Genomic DNA, 19,662 nt, shown 5'->3' with positions numbered 1-19,662 from the left:
TCGAGTTTGAACCCTACTCCTCTAATAATAGAGCAACATAATTAAAGATAAATTTGGTAAGAAAGATAAATTTGATAATCTCTTAATTCTTACCAGTATTATTTACCAAAAATAATCGATAAAAAAAATCCAACATCGGAGTGATCGTTCGTGGTCACAAAATGGGCCCACAAGAGCCGACCAACGACCCTAAGTGGACGAGAATATCCTCGAAATGACAGTAGTACCCTTAAAAAGTAGACTCACCCAAGGGTGAAAATGACAAACCGGGTATTTAATTTAAGAAAAGCAGTTTCCAGCCAACCTGAGCAGAGCAGCAGTTTGATCTCTCTCTCTCTCTCTCTCTCTCTCTCTCTCTCTCTCTCTCTCTCTGTTTTCTGCGTAGATAGTAATTGACTAATTGTTGTATATATAAATCAAGGATAAATAAAACCATTTAATAGTTGTACATTTTGGAAAAAAAAAAAAAATTAAAAGAAGCAAGGTGGAAAAAAGCAAGAAAAAGCCATGGGAAGACGTTTTTCAGCTGAATGCCACGACTCTCTGTCTCTGACCACCACCGCCCGCAACTTTTAACATTCGTCCGTATATACACACACACATATATAATATAATATATATACATGGAACCCATTATTTCTCTTTTACTAAGGATCATCTGAAAACTCAAAGCCAACATCTTTATTCGTGTCTTGGAGATCCAAACTGGAATTCCAGGCTGTATTTTTTTTGGAAAATGGGTTCATCCGAAAGGTTGTTCAACAGGCAGAGAACCCTTCACGAGATCCTTGGAGCAAGTCTTGGTAAGTCTGATTTGTTTATCATTCTACTTAAATTGTGATTAAAATTTTAATCCAGTATTTTGGAGCTCTCAAAGTTAAGTATAGACTCGATGAATGTAGTTCGATTTCACTTTGATATCTGGTGTTGTACTGTATGCAATTAAGATGCATTATGCATCAGGTGTGCCGGTTTTATCTCGAAAGGCCTCGGTGCAATTCAGGGAGAGATGATAATGATCTCTCCCCGACACGGGATGGTTTGCATTTGATCCACAATTCCTTACAAAGTTTTGATCTAGATGAGATCGGATTTTGTGGTTTTTACAGTTGCAGACATGATTCTGTGGAGGCAGAAGAATGTGACTTTGGTGATACTGTTAGTAACTCTATCTGTTTGGCTGGTGTTTGAGAAGTCTGGTTACACTCTGCTATCACTTGCATCCAGTGTTCTTCTCCTCCTCATCACAACTCTCTTTCTCTGGGCTAAATCCGCCGCCGTTCTTAACCGGTAAGCGCAAAAATTTGTTGCTTCTTGATTTGAACCGAGCTTCTTCTCCTGAATTGTAACATTTATGTAGTTAAATCGGTTGATTATTTGTTCAGTTCATGTAAACTCATCGTTCTTCATCGAAAACAACTGAACCCCGAACAGGTTTCGTTATAACTTATAAGAAAAACACGAAACATCCTGGTTTGTAGCATTTTTTTTCTTCCTCGGGATGTTTCGTGTTTTGCTGATTCTATCAGAACACCGTCTTAGATTTTGGAATGGCTAGCGTATGTTTATGTGTCAACATTGCCACTCTCAATTCACGTTCCCTACTTTGTAAACAGACCAGCTCCTCCCCTGCCTGAATTGCATTTATCGGAAGAAATGGCAAACGAAATGGCATCTTTCATCCGCATTCGTTTAAACGCTTTGCTCTCGGGTTTCCAAAATATTTCTCTGGGAAAGGACTCGAGATTGTTCTTCAAAGTAGCTACATCTCTCTTGGTGATCTACTTTGTTGGCGGCTTGACTGATTTCCTTACTTTGAGCTACACCAGTGAGTCTAAATCTTCATTTCCATTGGATTGAAGCCATCACTAGATTCAAATGTCGTAATTTTAGTCAGTTGATCTATGTTTTTGTTTTCCGATGTGCAGGTCTCGTCATTATTCTAACAATTCCGGCGCTCTACGAGAGGTGTGAGGATTATGTGGACAAATATGTGATGATGGGGTACAGGAAGTTGCTGCAGTTGTATGTTAAGCTAGATTATGAGTATGTAAGCAGATTTCAAAACGAGGATTTGGTGAAGAAGAAACTAAGTTGATTTCTCTCCTCTCCTTTCGGGTTAAGGTCACGAGAGTGCCAAGGCGAAGTGTCGAGTGCGGTTTGATTTTTTTTCTTTTTTCGAAACTATATAATACCCCCTTTCGCTTTCTTCCCCAAAGTTTTAATTTTTGTGCCTTGCAAGACAATTTAGGTTTGAGTGAAGTTGCAAGGAGATAGTATCTGAGAGAAATTGTAGAAAATGTCCAGTCAAAGTACCATGAGCTTTTGTAATCTGATGCTGAGTTTTATACCAGGAGTTGAGTCTTACATGTATCCTGAGTTTCTTTTCGACTCGAATGAGAACCGTGCAGTGGAAACCTTCTTGCTTGTACTCACCATCCCCACTACAGCTTTTTCTTGCTCATCCTTATCACGAAGAACAATGACCATTTTCTTCAAATTTTGAGCATTCTCGAGGACGTATCTTGCAAACTCGATATCATTAGACCCATGGGAATTCTCTATGGTTACCTCCTCCAGCTGAAGAATGAAAGCCAGGTTTTGCAGTTTCCAGTATTCCATACCAAAGCCGGTTGACTGAAAATATATAAAAGGCAATTTGTTAGCAAATGATTGAAGAAATTAGCACAAGAAAACTATGTCTGCCGAGTTTGTGTGCGTGAGAGGGAGGTCAATAGGCAACACAGACATTCACTTACTGTTATCTGTCTCCGAAACCAGCTAGGCCTAGTGTTCTTTATGTACAAAGTAGTAAGATTAGGCATGCCCCTAAGAAGCGAGACCATTCCTGGAACAAGGTCATCATTCAAGTTTGCACAATGTACAGTCAAGTTACACATATGAAGCTCTTCAACATTACACCTTACTGCACTTTGAATCCACGTGTGTACTCGATAATCATCATCACAAAGCTTCTTCACTCTTTCTGCTGCAGAGAATTTCCAACTAACATGGAAGCGCTGCAGCCTGTTATGACCACGATCAAGCAAGTATCTATCAAAAGAACTCATCAGTCTCGCACGAAACTGGTTGGTTTTTGTTCGTGGCCTCCAGTCTGAACCAAAATCCACCGCCGGAACTGATAGATGAAATCGTCTGCATCTTTTGGACAGAGCCCCCACTCGAGTGAGGTCTTTGAAATTGAGGAAGGAAAGAATATGATGAGCAACTTCATCCGGAAGAACACTAAATCTGTCTATTCCATTTTCAGAACAAATTCCTTCACCTTGACAACTTGGAGATGTCGGGAGCTTACGCTTGCGCGCCATGATAGCGACTGTTGAAGGCAGTGGTCGGAGCCACTAGAGATAATACTCCCACTGAAACAAACACTTGCAACAACTTATTAAAACAAGCTTTGTTCATAAACTCATTCAAATACATAATCTGCCTCAACATCCAGAATTCTAGCCTTTTAAAAGGCCAAGCCAACTGCCTATTAAACACTGACACTACTTTCTAGTCCACTACAATACAATAAATAATAATCATCAAGTCCTAACCCAAATACATAATTAAAACACAATTTACAAAAATACAAAATACTAAACATCCAAATAAAAACCTTTGAAACTCCTATTTTCCAAACAAAAACCCACATAATATTAAACATCCAAATAAAACCTAAATTTCAAATAGAGTACCATGTAGACAAATATGTAACCAATTATTATCACATATTTACAACTTATGCCACAAAACTCTAATTATGTCAATAAATATTATTACGCACCCTAATTATGATTAGCAATTAACCCCATATGGAAATTTTACCTTTCTTGTATGATAAATATTAGGAATATATATATATATATATATACATATATACATACATACATTTAGTCATGTTCATAAACAATTATGGGCACATTTTTCGTATGGAAAAAAAAATCCTTTGTACAATTAGTTATTTTGCATCAAATAATAATATTATTTGATAAAAACAACAAAGAACCAATTAATATTCTTTTATGTTGTAGGTAAATTATTTTACCTAGATTATTACATACATTAGGCATTTTTTGTTTGTTATCATATATGCTTGTTAAAAATAATTTATCTATATTTATATGTAAAATAGAAGAAAATTAATTTTGAATCAAATAGCATTTATTTTGTAGGTAAATTAAAATAGTAGCTCCATTATTTTGGTAAAGTTAAATAGTGCCTAAATTATTTCGTAAAAACTAAACCAAGACAAATTATCTCCATTAAAATAAAACAGTACATATTCGACAAAAAAAATAAAAAATAAAACAGTAGATGCATTATTTTCTTATAAGATTAAACAATAGGTAAATTATATTGTAGGTACATTATGTTTGTAATATAAAAAAAAATTGAAGTTCATAAACAAAAAGTAGTAGATATTTTATTTTTTTAATCAAATTTCCTTATTTGTAGGTGAATTATTTTCATGTATTATTATGTATATTGGGCACATTTTACTACTAATATATATGTGTGCAATAATTTACCTATATTATTATATAAAATATGGATGAATTTATTTTGAATCAAATAACATTTTTTATTTTATAAGTTTTTTTTTTTTGAGTTGAAACGATAGCAATTTTATTAATGTCAAGAAGACAACATACAATCATCCAAGAGGGTACCCTAGAGTTAATTATTTTGCGTGTATCATTACATATATAGGGCAAATTTATTACTAATACACATGTCCAAATAATTTACCTATATTTTTTAAATATAGGTAAATTATTTTATAGTGCTCTTTCAGATTTTCATTTGGTAAGAAAATGACAAGATTAAATTAAAATTGTCTAATTTTATGCAAATTTTAAAAAAAATTACAAAATCTTAAGGAAAGTATAACATTATTAGTTCTTTTTTACCTTAACATACAATTTGTTTTGATATATTAATGCAATGATTATAAACATCAATACATTTTTTTCATTAATCTCTCCCTTCAAATCTGCATAGAATTAAATGTCTACATCAAAACTGTAATTAGGGGTATTTTAGGCATCTGAAAAATGCAAAATGTGTAAAAGCAAACAAAATTAATGAATTTGCTTATGTGGAGCCTAGTCATTGGGTTTTATTCAAATAAAAAGACTATGTCGGATTTTATGTAAAGAAACTTGAGTTTTAAGGGCTAAAGTTATATTTTCAGTAATAAATATGAAAGCACAATGAATTCACCCTCTCTCATGCACTGCATCCACCCGCGGATCCATTAAGGGGCAAGGGGGGTTAACTGACCCTCCGAGTTCCGGTGAATTTCCATGAATGACTTTTGTGCTGCCCCTTTGAAGGTTGGAGTTGTCCTTCATGATAAAATGCCATTCTTATTGATATTTTTTTGCTATTAACTTGGGCATTATATTCTTGATGTGTTCAAGTAGTGCATTTCTTCAATTGAAAGGAATTGGTAGTCATGCGAAAAAATGTTGGAGACAAGGAAGAATAGAGCATATTATATGTATTTACTAATTACATTAGCTTTGATTCTACCGGTTGCTACTGCTTTAGTGGATAAAACCGTTTCCACTATGAATATTATGACAAGTCCATTGCTACTAATTACATTAGCAAGTTGCCTTGCTAGACAGTTTATGTGAAGCAAATTGCAAGGAGATATTAGCAGAGAAAAATCCTGTCAATTAATGTAATGCAACATGAGAGCTGTAATCCAATCTTGAGGTTTGATTTCAAAACCTGATTGCTAGTTGCATCTTGAGTTTAATTTATACTCGTCCAAACTGTTAAAGACATGCATATTGGTTTTTTATTTTAAAAATAAATAAACATTCTTCCTTTTCGATCCCAAGAAACCTCTTGTTTGCTAAAACATTGAACTCTGACAACGAAATTTGTAAATCTGGTGTGGATCCTGCCGAATGAGAACCGAGGCAGTGGAAATGATCTTGCTCCTACTCACCATCCCAGCAACTTTCGATGGAGCATCATCATCCCGATGAACAATGACCATTTTCTTCAAATTTTGAGCATGCTCGAGAATATATCTTGCAAACTCGATTTCATTAGATCCATAGGAATTCTCTATGCTTACCTCCTCAAGCTGATGAATGAAAGCAAGGTTCTGCCGTTCCCAGTATTCATTACCAAAGTGACTTGCCTGAAAACATAAAAACAAATGAATTTGTTGTGCCAAAAAGAAAAAGAAAATTATTTCAAAATTACCAAATAAAAACATAACCCCGTTACTTACACCCGAAGAAGGATGTACGGTAGCACACTGCCGAACCTCTATATTGATGATCAGTAGATGTTACATTACACAATAAGTGCTGATTTTTCAAACATGTCGTATGAAAATCACATAAATTTAACCTCAAACTCAAAAATTATATTCATATCTCATTTGAAGACCCACAAAACACAATTTGAGAATATATTTGATTTGTCTTAACGTATATCTTTACACTGTAGTGAAGCTAGTGCAGAGATGTATATTAGTCTCACTTAGGATTTTAGTTGGAGATAAGTGATGACTATGTTGATTTTCTGAATGCTGATAGCAGTTTCAGAGTTGTCTTTTTCAAACTAGCTTGTCTTATGGGCAATAGCACTACGGTCTAACGATATTCTTCTCTAACTTGTAAGTGGGATATCTCAAGTTTGACTTACTTGGACTGCGAGTTCAATACCTAATTATTATGATTGCCTAATTGTGCGACTTACCCCAAATCCTCACTGCATAAAAAAATAGGAACATAAAAAGAAACTAGCTAACCCTTTTGCTGTAATTTGATCTAGGTAGCAGGATTTTCTTAAGAGATTGTTGGGTTTACATAAAGCTACCCTAATTATAAGAAAAAATTAGCACGAGAAAAATGTGTTTCGTGTGCATGCGAGGGAGATTAATAGGCAACATAGACTTTCACTTACTGTTCTCGGAATCAAGTTCTCACACCTAGTCTTTATGCACAAAATATTCAGCTTAGGCATTCTCCGAAGAAGAGAGACCAATGCAGGTACAAGCTTGTTATTCAAGCTCTCACAATGTATTCTCAAGTTACAAATATTATCCAATATTAGTGTTGGCGTGAAGCCTTCCTTGTACAGAGCCTGCAAGTTTTTCCACAAAAAAAATCTTAACCAGTGAGAAAGAGCACAAAAATTATCACAATTTAGATTAATACAACCATTAATTTGTCAAAAAAATAATTTCAAATGCTCTGTAGGTTCCTTCATTGGACAGAAAATATATTCACACACACACACACATATATACATAGATGGAACTAAAACGGATGTTGCAACATAAATAAGAACTCACATTTCCCCAGTAAGTCTCACATATATCACAACAAATATTCACAATAAGAATGCAATCTCCATAATCGAAAAGTGAAAACTTACAAGTCACAAGATTATGTATAGTTTTTTTTTTTTTTTTTTTTTTTTTTTTTTTTTTACACAAAAAGGTCAGAAGGATATGTAAACTTTACCTTGACGATCTTCGCGTGTATAATAAGAACTTTTGCCGAGCATATACAGCAAAGAACCTCAACTACTTTGCCAAACTCATTTTTCTGGGGCTTTAAACAAATCTCAACTTTTTCCAAACTCTTTAATTTTCCCAGATCTTGGCTATTTCTTAAATTGCCGTCCCATTTCAGATTTTTAAGATTTGGAGCAAAAATCTTCAATGATGCGCTGCTGTCTACTGGTACAAAGCAACCACTCCATGCCATTACTATATTTTCAAGTTTCTCACCAGATATACTAAGATGGACGTCACCATCATTGAAAAGGATTCCAAAGATGAACTTTCAACAACAACAACAAAGCCTTTTCCCACTAAGTGGGGTCGGCTCTATGAATCCTAGAACACCATTGCGCTCATTTGTGTCATGTCCTCCGTTAGATCCAAGTACTCAAGTCTTTTCTTAGGGTCTCTTCCAAAGTTTTCCTAGGTCTTCCTCTACTCCTTCGGCCCCGAACCTCTGTCCCGTAGTCATATTTTCGAACCGGAGCGTCAGTAGGCCTTCTTTGCACATGTCCAAACCACCGGGACCGATTTTCTCTCATATTTCCTTCAATTTTGGCTACTCCTACTTTACCTCGGATATCCTAATTCTCAATCTTATCCTTTCTCGTGTGCCCATACATCCCACGAAGCATCCTCATCTCCGCTACACCCATTTTGTGTACGTTGATGCTTCACCGCCCAACATTCTGTGCCATACAACATCGCTGGCCTTATTGCCGTCCTATAAAATTTTCCCTTGAGCTTCAGTGGCCTACGACGGTCACACAACACGCCGGATGCACTCTTACACTTCATCCATCCAGCTTGTATTCTATGGTTGAGATCTCCATCTAATTCTCCGTTCTCTTGCAAGATAGATCCTAGGTAGCGAAAACGGTCACTTTTTGTGATCTTCGCTAGATTGCTCCGGTCATTAGTGTGGATAAGTATATAAATGGATAGAGATAGGAAAGCAAACACAAGATGTACGTGGTTCACCCAGATTGGCTACGTCCACGGAATAGAGGAGTTCTCATTAATTGTGAAGGGTTTACACAAGTACATAGGTTCAAGCTCTCCTTTAGTGAGTACAAGTGAATGATTTAGTACAAATGACATTAGGAAAAATTGTGGGAGAATGATCTCGTAGCCACGAAACTTCTAAGTACCGGAGTGTGGTATCGTCTTGACTTGCCTTATCTGTCTCATAGGTAGATGTGGCATCTTCTCTGGAAGTACTCTTCCTCCATCCAGGGGTGGTATCTGTAACTGGTGGAGATGCACAAGGTAATGTATCAATTTCACTTGAAGCTTACTTGTAGTTTCATGCTTGGTCAAGCGAGATACAAACCATGTAGTAGGAGTCCCCCAAGTCGCCGAGCTGGGGGATCTGCTGAAAGAGGTGACAGACAAGGTAAGCAATCAGAGCTCCGGCTGATTGTTCACATTCTCCCTATCTTGCAGGCAGCATGGAGGATAAAGAGAAGAAAAATGAGGAGAGATGATATGGGATACTTTTGCTTTTGAAGAAGTAACTTTCCACAGGCTTATTCTTGAACTGGGCTGGAGGGTTTTCTGGTTTCCTCCAGAGTATAAGGCCGACTGAAGAATTTGAGGGTCAAAACAAGTCCATCAAATCTAGAGTACGTTCGACCCTGCTGATATGGGATACTTTTGCTTTTGATAGAGTAGTGGATGTATCGGCACGTGTGCTGTTACGCTTGTCTCCACATGCTTCCTTGTATCCTTCTCACTTGCCCTATCTGTTCCTCAGGCAGATGCGGTATCTTCCCTGGAAGCATAAGATGTTGAAGATGAGTACTCGAGAGCAATGCCAGGTAAGTAATCAGGTAAGGGGTTCCAGGCAGTCAGTTCCTGGCTGGAAGCTTGATTCCAAGTGCTGACTGATTGCTCTCTTTCTCCTTGTCTTGCAGGTAAGAACAAGGCCAAAGGAAAAGACAGGGAAAAAGCATGATATGGGATACTCTTGCTTTTAACCCTGATGATATGATATATTCTTGCTCTAGTATAGCTTGTTCACAGAGGTATTATCGGGGGGAAAAAAAGCTGAATATTTCGAAAGGCTTTGTTGGGAGTGCTCTCTCAGATAAGAGAAAGGGTTGAGCATTTTTGCAGGTCTGCCTGTCCGTTAGGGATGGAAGTCGACATATATAGGAGTCTCCCTAACATCAAGTAATAATGCTATTCCTTTACCCTGCTTGGTTATAGCACGGTAGTGGGAGCTGCCAGCTTCACATGTTTTAACTCTGTCAGAGCACTTTGAAAAAGTGGTTTGTGGTATCTGGAAAGCTGATGTTGCGTGTGAAGATTACAGACCTGTCGGTGGTCTGGCTCTCGAGATTCGGAGAACGATGCCTCTTCGATTTTTGAGAAAGCAATCCTGCTGGGGGTCTGGCTCTCGAGCTTCGGAGAGCGGTGTCTCTTCGATTTTTGAGAAAGTAATCATGTTGGGAGTCTGGCTCTCGAGATTCGGAGGGCGGTGCCTCTTCGATTTTGGAGCAAGCAATCTTGTTAGGAGTGTTTTCTCGAATGTGAGTAAAGGTTGGGCATGTTTGCTAGTCTACCTTGCCACGAAGCACAGAGGTTGACACACCGGGACTTTCCAATTATCCAGCAGTGGTACCGTTCCTTTACCCTTGTGGGTAATAATATGGTAGCTAGACCTTCAAAATTTATGTGTCTAAACTTTGTTAGTGTTGTTTCTTTGCAATTCTTTTACCCTTCTTGGTCAGAGCGATGTAGTGGGAGCTGCAAGCTTCACGTGTCTCAACTTTGTCAGAGAACTTTGGCAAAGTTATCTGTGGTACCCATGAGCTACTGTTGCGTGTGGGAAGTGGGTGATTGAACAGTACGATTCATGTGCTTTCTACTTCCCCAGAAATCTTCGACAGAATGCCCATAATTTCCGCAAAGCTGAGTGTGCGTGTGACAGGTGCTGACAAGGCTGGAAAAGTAGATGCCTCTTCGATTTCTGAAATCGGCCCTCGTGGTCTCTGAGCAGCCCAGCTTTTGAGAAAGCAAGCCTCTTCGATTTCTGAGATCGGCCTTTGTGGTCTTTGAGCAGCCCAGCTTTTCAGAATCTCTGAGCAGCCCAGCTTTTGAGAAAGCAAACGCCTCTTCGATTTCTGAGCAGGCGCCTCTTCGATTTCTGAAGCTTCGTCGAGTGCAGATTTTTATAGGGGCTGACATTAAGTTCCAAAGCACACTTGAATATCCACCAGTAGAAGCTCCATTCTTGCACTTCTAAGATCTTGATTTGTCCGACCTCTTCTCTCTTCAACACCTTTGAAAATGTCTGGCCCCTCCGACCGTCGTTTTGACTTGAACCTTGTTGAAGAGGCAGCCCCGCCTTCTCCAGACAACATATGGCGCCCATCCTTCGTCTCCCCTACTGGTCCTCTTACCGTTGGGGATTCCGTGATGAAGAATGATATGACCGCTGCGGTAGTGGCCAGGAACCTTCTCACTCCCAAAGATAACAGACTACTTTCCAAACGGTCTGATGAGTTGTCTGTTAAGGATTCTCTGGCTCTCAGTGTTCAGTGTGCAGGTTCTGTGTCTAATATGGCCCAACGCCTATTTGCTCGAACCCGCCAAGTTGAATCATTGGCGGCTGAAGTGATGAGTCTCAAACAGGAGATTAGAGGGCTCAAGCATGAGAATAAACAGTTGCACCGGCTCGCACATGACTATGCTACAAACATGAAGAGGAAGCTTGACCAGATGAAGGAATCTGATGGTCAGGTTTTACTTGATCATTAGAGATTTGTGGGTTTGTTCCAAAGGCATTTATTGCCTTCGTCTTCTGGGGCTGTACCGCGTAATGAAGCTCCAAATGATCAATCTCTGATGCCTCCTCCTTCTAGGGTTTTGTCCAATACTGAGGCTCCGAATGATCCCCCTCCGGTGCCTTCTCTTTCTGGGGCTCTACCGACTGCTGAGACTTCTCCTAAGCAACCTTTGTGAAGGCTCCCTCTTGTTTGTTTATTTTGACTCAAGTATATGTACATATTTGTAACTTATCGGGGATATCAATAAATAAGCTTTCCTTCATTTCAACGTATTGTGTTAAATACACCAAAGCCTTCTTCGCTAAGTTCTTTGAATTTTCTTTTGTTGAAGCTTGTATGTTAAAGCTTTGTGAGTGGAGCATATAGGTTGAGGTAGTGTTCCCTTAATTTCCCGAGTGAGGAAAACTTCTCGGTTGGAGACTTGGAAAATCCAAGTCACTGAGTGGGATCGGCTATATGAATCTTAGAACGCCATTGTGTTCTGTCCTGTGTCATGTCCTCCGTTAGATCCAAGTACTCTAAGTCTTTTCTTAGGGTCTCTTCCAAAGTTTTCCTAGGTCTTCCTCTACCCCTTCGGCCCTGAACCTCTGTCCCATAGTCGCATCTTCTAATCGGAGCGTCAGTAGGCCTTCTTTGCACATGTCCAAACCACCGTAACCGATTTTCTCTCATCTTTCCTTCAATTTCGGCTACTCCTACTTTACCCCGGATATCCTCATTCCTAATCTTATCCTTTCTCGTGTGCCCACACATCCAACGAAGCATCCTCATCTCCGCTACACCCATTTTGTGTACGTGTTGATGCTTCACCGCCCAACATTCTGTGCCATACAGCATCGCCGGCCTTATTGCCGTCCTATAAAATTTTCCCTTGAGCTTCAGTGGCATACGGCGGTCACACAACACGCCGGATGCACTCTTCCACTTCATCCATCCAGCTTGTATTCTATGGTTGAGATCTCCATCTAATTCTCCGTTCTTTTGCAAGATAGATCCTAGGTAACGAAAACGGTCGCTCTTTGGTATTTCTTGATCTCCGATCCTCACCCCTAACTCGTTTTGGCCTCCATTTGCACTGAACTTGCACTCCATATATTCTGTCTTTGATCGGCTTAGGCGAAGACCTTTAGATTCCAACACTTCTCTCCAAAGGTTAAGCTTTGCATTTACCCCTTCCTGAGTTTCATCTATCAACACTATATCGTCTGCGAAAAGCATACACCAAGGAATATCACCTTGAATATGTCCTGTTAACTCATCCATTACCAACACAAAAAGGTAAGGACTTAAGGATGAGATCCATTTACAGCAGCATGAGATCCATTTGAAAAGACCCTCATCTACTATTTTAACAAAACTCAATGATAAGTAACGCAGATTACTAGAAAAGTATAGAGACGGCGCTTCAACAACCTGTGACTCGAATATATCCATGGATACCGATAGAGAGCGCAAGGATTGAGAATGGAAGATAGAAGATGGCAACGAAAAAGTACTAGTAACAGAGTGTTCGAGAAAGAGATCAAGCTCTTCAACATTACACCTCACTGCAGTACGAATCCAGTTGAGTACCACTTGAGAATGATCATCAGAAACATTCTCCTCTTCTTCGCTTGTAGACAATCTCAAGCCGATGCGGACTCGTTGCATCCTGTTATGTCCACGAAGATGCAAGTATCTATCAAAAGTAGTCACCAGCCTCGCTAAATCCACTTGTTTTACATCTTTCCACCAAACTGTACCAAAATCCACTACCGGAACCGACAGATGAAATTGTCTGCATCTTTTGGACAGAGCACCCACTCGAGTGAGGTCTCTGAAATTAAGCAAGGAAAGAATATGATGAGCAACTTCGTCCGGAAGATCACTAAATCTGTCTACTCCACTTTCAGAGGAAATTCCTTCAGCTTCACAGCCTACAGATGCCGGGGGCGTATGATTGTGCCCCATGATAATCCTTTCCTGCAACCAACATATGCAACAATTTATCAAATACCTAATTAAGTTCCCACAGAGGCATTCTATCAAACACTTTCCCGGCACTACCACTATCAACTAATTTCAGAAAACCCCTAGCGAAATCAACATGCTTCTGGCAACGAAAAGCGTACAATTAGAGAGAAATTCGAAATTGAAACCGAAGTTGAAATCGAACTTTTCAGAAAATCGGATCTTCTGCACACAAATCACTTACAGGTGGTATGGTAGTAGCTGAATCACTTCTTCTTCGGCTATGGAGTCGTCAACGAGCCGGGCCGTGGTTCTGTTTGCTTATGCCTATATATAGGCGGTGTTCCAAAATATTAGTATATTCCGTATATTTAGTTGTTTGGGTTTTTTTTGTAAGTTTAGGATTTGATATGATTTTGTATTCATTGACCATTAAAGATTTAATTATCTATAAATAGCATGTTTTGTAATTCAATTTAGAATAAGTTTGTCACATAGCCTTACGAGTTATGTAGCTTTTTTGGCGAATCTTTGTAGTACTGATTGTTTGTTTTCAAAAATATTTTTAGTTTTGTAATCAATTTATTTTTTGTTAGTTCATTAATTGGTTATGCGTAATCTGATTTTCAACTTAATGTTGTTCCATATACATCATGTGAATTTTATTCGCTTGTTTGTTCGTTTGTTATGCGTACTCTGATTTTCAATTTTAATGTAGTTAAACTCCGTGTGATTTTTACATGAATTCATTAGAAATCTTAGCAAAATATGCCTGATTTACCCAAATCCCTTCAAAATCCTTAAAATCCATTATAACCCTTCATTTTTAAAATAAAATCCTAATTGAATTTTAAAATCCGAAATGATTACACTCGCTTTTCTATCGAGTTTTATAAACTTTTTTAAAATCTTAATTGAGTACATTTAGATTTGTAAATTCTTTCAAAATTATTTAAACTTCAATTATACTCCCTAAAAGAGTTTACAAACATGATAAATAAGTCTAAAATTCTTTAAACTCCAATTATACTCCCTAAAAAGAGTCTACAAAAAGGATAAATGAGGTAAGAGTATTGTCGGGAGGGGTAAAACCCTTTTTAAGGGAGATGTATATTTACAAATACAAGTGTATGCTATCAAGATTTTAAATAAATTTATGGAAGTTCATTGGAATTACCAACAAAGTCTTAAAATGTTGACTTAGATACAGCGAAATACAAGTAAATGAACAAAGTCTAAAGGTAGAGGCTCGGGATCTCAAATTGGAATTACCATCATATAGCCTTAAGGTTTTATTGACCCACTGACTCAATTCATTCTACTGATTCAATTTGTCGAACCTCTTTACTGTCTCATTCACTCCTATAACTTTAATTGTCTGTTTGATAATTATTTTTTCTTAATTTTTTGTTTTTATGACCAACAAGTACTACAATTTAGTGTCATTTTCTTCACTTGTAACTGAAATTTCTCAAGTTCAACGTATTATATTTGTTTTAAGTTTGATACCGAATTAGTGGTTGGCCAATTGTGTGGCACTTCCTAATTTATCTTCCCTTTAAAATAGAATATATTTGTATATATCTAAACTATGAGGGGTGTATTCAATTGAGAATTTGAGAGATTTTAATGGATTTATAAATCCATAGATTTTTATGGAGTTTAACTGATTTGTAGAGATTCTATGTAAAATTTTAATTCAATTCCCTCGAAATCTCATGGAAAGTGGTGAGATTTGTGGATACTTAAATACACTACAAAATCTCTCTAATTCCCTCTAATTCCTCAACTTTCTCAAATTCTTTAAATTCAAATTCTAATTGAATACACCTGGAATATTATAAACTTCTTTAAAATTCTAATTGAATACACCTAGATTTCTAAGGATTTTAGTAAACTATCTTAAAATCCTGATTGAATACACATTAAATTTCAGAGAATCACTTAAAATCCTAATTGAATACACCCCCTACATATTAATGAAACTCTCTTTGTTAACCAAAAGATGGTGGAAAAACATATTTGTCTTCTTTCACAACATAAAAGTTAAAGACAGTAACGTAATTTCACAAAACATAATTTTGCTGTTTTTGTTTAAGTCTCATCTATATGAGATTTTATCATCTCTAATCTAAAAAAAAAAAAAAAAAAAAAAAACCCTCTCCCCACTCTCACGGTCTCTCACTTCTTCATATCTCCTTCAATTTAAAAAATTAAAAGTAAAAAATTTCAAACATACTTTGTATGTGGGCTGTGACATCCCACATCGCCCATGGGAGTGATCCTTAAATGTATATTCTCATCTCTACCTAGCATGAGGTCTTTTGGGAGCTCACTGGCTTAGGGTTCCATAGGAACTCCGAAGTTAAGTGAGAAGGAGGCCAGAGCACTCCCAGGATGGGTGACCCATTGGGAAGTTGCTCGTGAGTTCCCAAAAACAAAACCGTGAGGGAATGGTAAGCCCAAAGCGGACAATATCGTGCTATGGTGGTAGAGCGGGCCCGGGAAGTGGTCTGCCCCGGGTCGGGATGTAAAAAATGGTATCAGTGCCAATCCCTGGCCAGAAGTGTGTCGACGAGGACGTCGGGCCCCTAAGGGGGGTGGATTGTGACATCCAACATCGCCCAGGGGAGTGGTCCTTAAATGTATATTCTCATCCCTACCTAGCACGAGGCTTTTTGAGATCTCACTGGCTTCGGGTTCCATAGGAACTCCGAAGTTAAGCGAGAAGGAGGCCAGAGCACTCCCAGGATGGGTGACCCACTAGGAAGTTGCTCGTGAGTTCCCAAAAACAAAACCGTGAGGGAATGGTAAGCCTAAAGCGGACAATATTGTGCTATGGTGATAGAGCGGGCCCGAGAAGTGGTCTACCCCGGGCGGGGATGTGACATGGGCATATATATATATATATAATAGTTTTCAGTTTTTTTTTTTTTTTTTTTTTTTTTTATGAGATATAAAGAAATATAAGAGAAATGATGGAGAAGTGAATATGAGATAAATGATGAAAGAAGGAATACGAGCTCTTGATTCCCTTTCGGATCCCAAATTATTAATTTTTGTGCCTTGCAAGACAATTAGGTTTGGGTTAAGCAAATTGCAAGGAAGATATTACACAAGAAATATTGCAGAAATGCCATGTCAAATAGGTTTAACTCTATAAACAATGTAGTATTGATTGTTTGTTTTCAAAATTATTTTTAGTTTTGTAATCAGTTTATTGTTAGTTCACTTGTCCATTATGCGTAATCTGATTTTCAACTTAATGTTCATCCATATACATCATGTGAATTTTATTTGCTTGTTCGTTCGTTTGTTATGTGTACTTTGATTTTCAACTTTAATGTAGTTAGACTCGGTGTGATTTTTACATGAATTCATTAGAAATCTTAGAAAAATATGCCTGATTTACCCAAATCCCTTTAAAATCCTTAAAATCCATTATAACCCTTCATTTTTAAAATAAAATCCTAATTGAATTTTAAAATCCGAAATGATTACACTCGATTTTCTATCGAGTTTTATAAACTTTTTTAAAATCTTAATTGAGTACATTTAGATTTGTAAATTCTTTCAAAAGTATTTAAACTTCAATTATACTCCCTAAAAGAGTTTACAAACAGGATAAATAAGTCTAAAATTCTTTAAAGTCCAATTATACTCCCTAAAAGAGTCTACAAAAAGGATAAATAAGTTAAGAGTTTTGTAGAGAGGTAAAATCCTTTCTAAGAGAGATGTATATTTACAAATACAGGTGTATTCTATCAAGATTTTAAATAAATCGATGGAAGTTCATTGGAATTACCAGCAAAGTCTTAAAATATTGACTTAGATACAGTGAAAATCAAGTAAATGAACAAAGTCTAAAGGTAGAGGCTCGGGATCTCAAATTGGAATTACCAGCATATAGCCTTGAGGTTTTATTGACCCACTGACTCAATTCATTCTACTGATTCAATTCGTCGAACCTCTTTACTGTCCCATTCACTCCTATAACTCTAATTGTCTGTTTGATAATTATTTTGTTCTTAATTTTTTGTTTTTATTACCAACTAGTACTAAATTTAATGACATTTCTCTTCATTTGTAACTGAAATTTCTCAAATTCAACGTATTATATTTGTTTTAAGTTTGATACCGAATTAGTGGTTGGCCAATTGTGTGGCACTTCCTAATTTCTCTTCTCTTTAAAATAGAATATATTTGTATATATCTAAACTACATATTAATGAAACCCTTTTTGTCAACCAAAAGAGGGTGGAAAAACATATTTATCTTCTATCACAACAAAAAAGTTAAAGATAGTAATGTAATTTCACATAACATAATTCTGCTGTTTTTTGTTTAAGCCTCATCTACATGAGATTTTATCATCTCTAATCTTAAAAAAAAAAATACAAAAATAAACCGCTCTCTCTCTCTTTCCCCACTCTCACGGTCTCTCACTTCTTCCTATCTCATTCAATTTAAAAAATAAAAGTAAAAAATTTCAAACACACTTTGTGTGTGGGCATATACTAGTGTGTGTATATATATATATATATATATAATAGTTTTTAGTTTTTTGTTGGTGAGATATAAAGGAATATGAGATAAATGATGAAAGAAGGAATACGAGCTCTAGATTCCTTTTCGGATCCCAAATTATTAATTTTTGTGCCTTGCAAGACAATTAGGTTTGGGTTAAGCAAATTGCAAGGAAGATATTACCCAAGAAATATTGCAGCAATGCCATGTCAAATAGGTTTAACTCTATAAACAATATTTTCTTTTTTAAATATCAAACATTCTTCCCTTTAGATCCCAGAAATCCCTTTACGTGCTTAAGAATTTAACTCTGAAAGTCAGAATCTCTATCTGAGCTCTTCGAATCACTATCTGAGATATCAAAATCGCAATGTGAGATCCCAGGACCATAATAAGTGATAGTGTAGAAGTGCTTTGGGTTCTGCCGAATGAGAACTGAAGCAGCGGATATCATCTTGCTCCTACTCATCATCCCAGCCACTTTTGATGGAGCATTTTGATCACGATGAACAATGACCATTTTCTTCAAATTTTGAGCATGCTCGAGAATATACCTTGCAAACTCGATTTCATTAGACCCATAGGAGTTCTCTATGCTTACCTCCTTAAGCTGGTGTATAAAAGCAAGGTTTTGCAGTTTCCAGTACTCATTACCAAAGCGACTTGCCTAAAGACATAAAAACAAATTAATTCAAAACCACCAAATAAATACAAAGTAATTAAAAAACAAATTGACTTTTGTGCGACTTTTCTTAACCCAACTATTCCATAATTCACCAACTTCATATGTTATTGACCCAACCCCACTAAATGGAAATGTAAAAAAAATGTAAGTTACACCAATATATTACAAAACTAATACCATTATATGCCCGAAGGGTTTACGATAGCACATTGCCGAACATTTAGATGATGTTACGCATACAGCTGGTTGTCAAACATGTTTCATGAAAAACAAATAAATTTGAAATCAAGCTCCAAAATTGTATTCATATCTCATTTGAAGACCCGCAAAACACAAAGTTATAGACTATTATTTGATTTGTTCTAACTTATTTTCCTTATAAGTATCATATAGGATTTTTAGTTCGAGATAAGTGATGACTATGTTGAGTTTCTGGATATAGCAGCGTCATAGTGGTTGTCTTATGGCAACTAGTACTATGGTTCTCTAGCTTGTAAGTGGAGTCTCTCAAAATCAACTTACTTGGAAAACAAGTTCGGCCACTAGTACTACGGTCAAACAATACCCCCTGTTGACAATAAATCGCTACATAAAAAATAGAACATAAAAAGAAACTAGCTAACCCTTTTGCTGTCATTTAATCTAGGTTAAATTTTGAGTTTTCATTCTTTCAATAGGAAAGTTTTCTCAAGAAATTGTTTGGATTAAATAAAGTTGCCCTAAATTATAAGAAAATGATTCTACAAATTAGCAAAAAAAAAAAGTGTGTTGTGTGCGCGAAGGGAGATTAATAGGCAACATAGACTTTAACTTACTGTTCTAGGCGTCAATCTGTGGCATCTAGTCTTTATGCAGAAAATGTTCAGATTAGGCATTCTCCTAAGAAGAGAGACCACAGCAGGAACAAGCTTGTTATTCAAGCTCTCACAATGTATGCTCAAGTTCCGAATGTTATCCAATATTAGTGTTCGCGTGGAACCTTCCTTGTACAGAGCCTGCCAATTTTTCCACAAAAAATCTTAATTAGCGAGAAAGGGCACATAATTATCACAATCCAGATTATATATCATCACTAATTTGTCAAAAAATGAAAGTCAAAATGTTTCTCAGTTACTTCATATTGCACATGAATAAGAACTTATACTGTTTTCACGAATAAG

General features: G+C 36.9%; 3 protein-coding genes across 3 annotated transcripts in view; 1 reads left to right on the top strand and 2 right to left on the bottom strand.

Annotated features, from left to right (window-relative positions):
- The first annotated feature begins 537 nt into the window (after nucleotides 1–537).
- LOC126617897 (reticulon-like protein B12) lies at nucleotides 538–2,431 on the top strand. The gene is made up of 4 exons (XM_050285986.1): nucleotides 538–803; nucleotides 1,110–1,290; nucleotides 1,617–1,828; nucleotides 1,929–2,431. The coding sequence occupies exons 1-4, from the start codon at nucleotides 737–739 to the stop codon at nucleotides 2,096–2,098; spliced, it is 630 nt and encodes a 209-aa protein (XP_050141943.1). The 5' UTR covers nucleotides 538–736; the 3' UTR covers nucleotides 2,099–2,431.
- Nucleotides 2,432–5,670: 3,239 nt separating this feature from the next.
- The window catches only part of LOC126618204 (F-box/LRR-repeat protein At3g58900-like), a 43,312-nt gene continuing 29,320 nt past the window's right edge, over nucleotides 5,671–19,662 (bottom strand). The window contains exons 2-5 of the mRNA XM_050286275.1: nucleotides 12,637–13,256; nucleotides 7,506–7,826; nucleotides 6,943–7,122; nucleotides 5,671–6,169 (exon numbers count right to left, since the gene is read on the bottom strand). Coding sequence (XP_050142232.1) covers nucleotides 5,876–6,169; nucleotides 6,943–7,122; nucleotides 7,506–7,826; nucleotides 12,637–13,256 — 1,415 coding nt within the window. The 3' untranslated portion in view covers nucleotides 5,671–5,875. The remainder of the gene's footprint in view (nucleotides 6,170–6,942; nucleotides 7,123–7,505; nucleotides 7,827–12,636; nucleotides 13,257–19,662) is intronic.
- On the bottom strand, nucleotides 17,968–19,393 carry LOC126617903 (uncharacterized). Its single transcript, XM_050285990.1, has 3 exons — nucleotides 19,318–19,393; nucleotides 18,680–18,744; nucleotides 17,968–18,484 (listed from the first exon to the last, which is right to left on the bottom strand). Exons 2-3 carry the CDS (start codon nucleotides 18,710–18,712, stop codon nucleotides 18,122–18,124), a joined length of 396 nt encoding a protein of 131 aa, XP_050141947.1. The 5' UTR covers nucleotides 18,713–18,744; nucleotides 19,318–19,393; the 3' UTR covers nucleotides 17,968–18,121.

This window comes from Malus sylvestris, chromosome 4 (genome assembly GCF_916048215.2).
Source record: "Malus sylvestris chromosome 4, drMalSylv7.2, whole genome shotgun sequence".
Classification (NCBI taxonomy): domain Eukaryota; kingdom Viridiplantae; phylum Streptophyta; class Magnoliopsida; order Rosales; family Rosaceae; genus Malus; species Malus sylvestris.
This window is presented reverse-complemented; position numbering and strand designations above follow the sequence as displayed.

Bases quoted from the DNA above. Each gene is read 5' to 3' on its own strand.
- LOC126617897 (XM_050285986.1), top strand. From the start codon at position 737: ATGGGTTCATCCGAAAGGTTGTTCAACAGGCAGAGAACCCTTCACGAG. The intron at 804-1,109 runs GTAAGTCTGATT...TGGTTTTTACAG, and splicing joins GATCCTTGGAGCAAGTCTTG to TTGCAGACATGATTCTGTGG. The intron at 1,829-1,928 runs GTGAGTCTAAAT...TCCGATGTGCAG, and splicing joins CCTTACTTTGAGCTACACCA to GTCTCGTCATTATTCTAACA.
- LOC126617903 (XM_050285990.1), bottom strand. From the start codon at position 18,712: ATGTGCTATCGTAAACCCTTCGGGCATATAATG. The intron at 18,485-18,679 runs GTATTAGTTTTG...TTATGTCTTTAG, and splicing joins AACCCTTCGGGCATATAATG to GCAAGTCGCTTTGGTAATGA.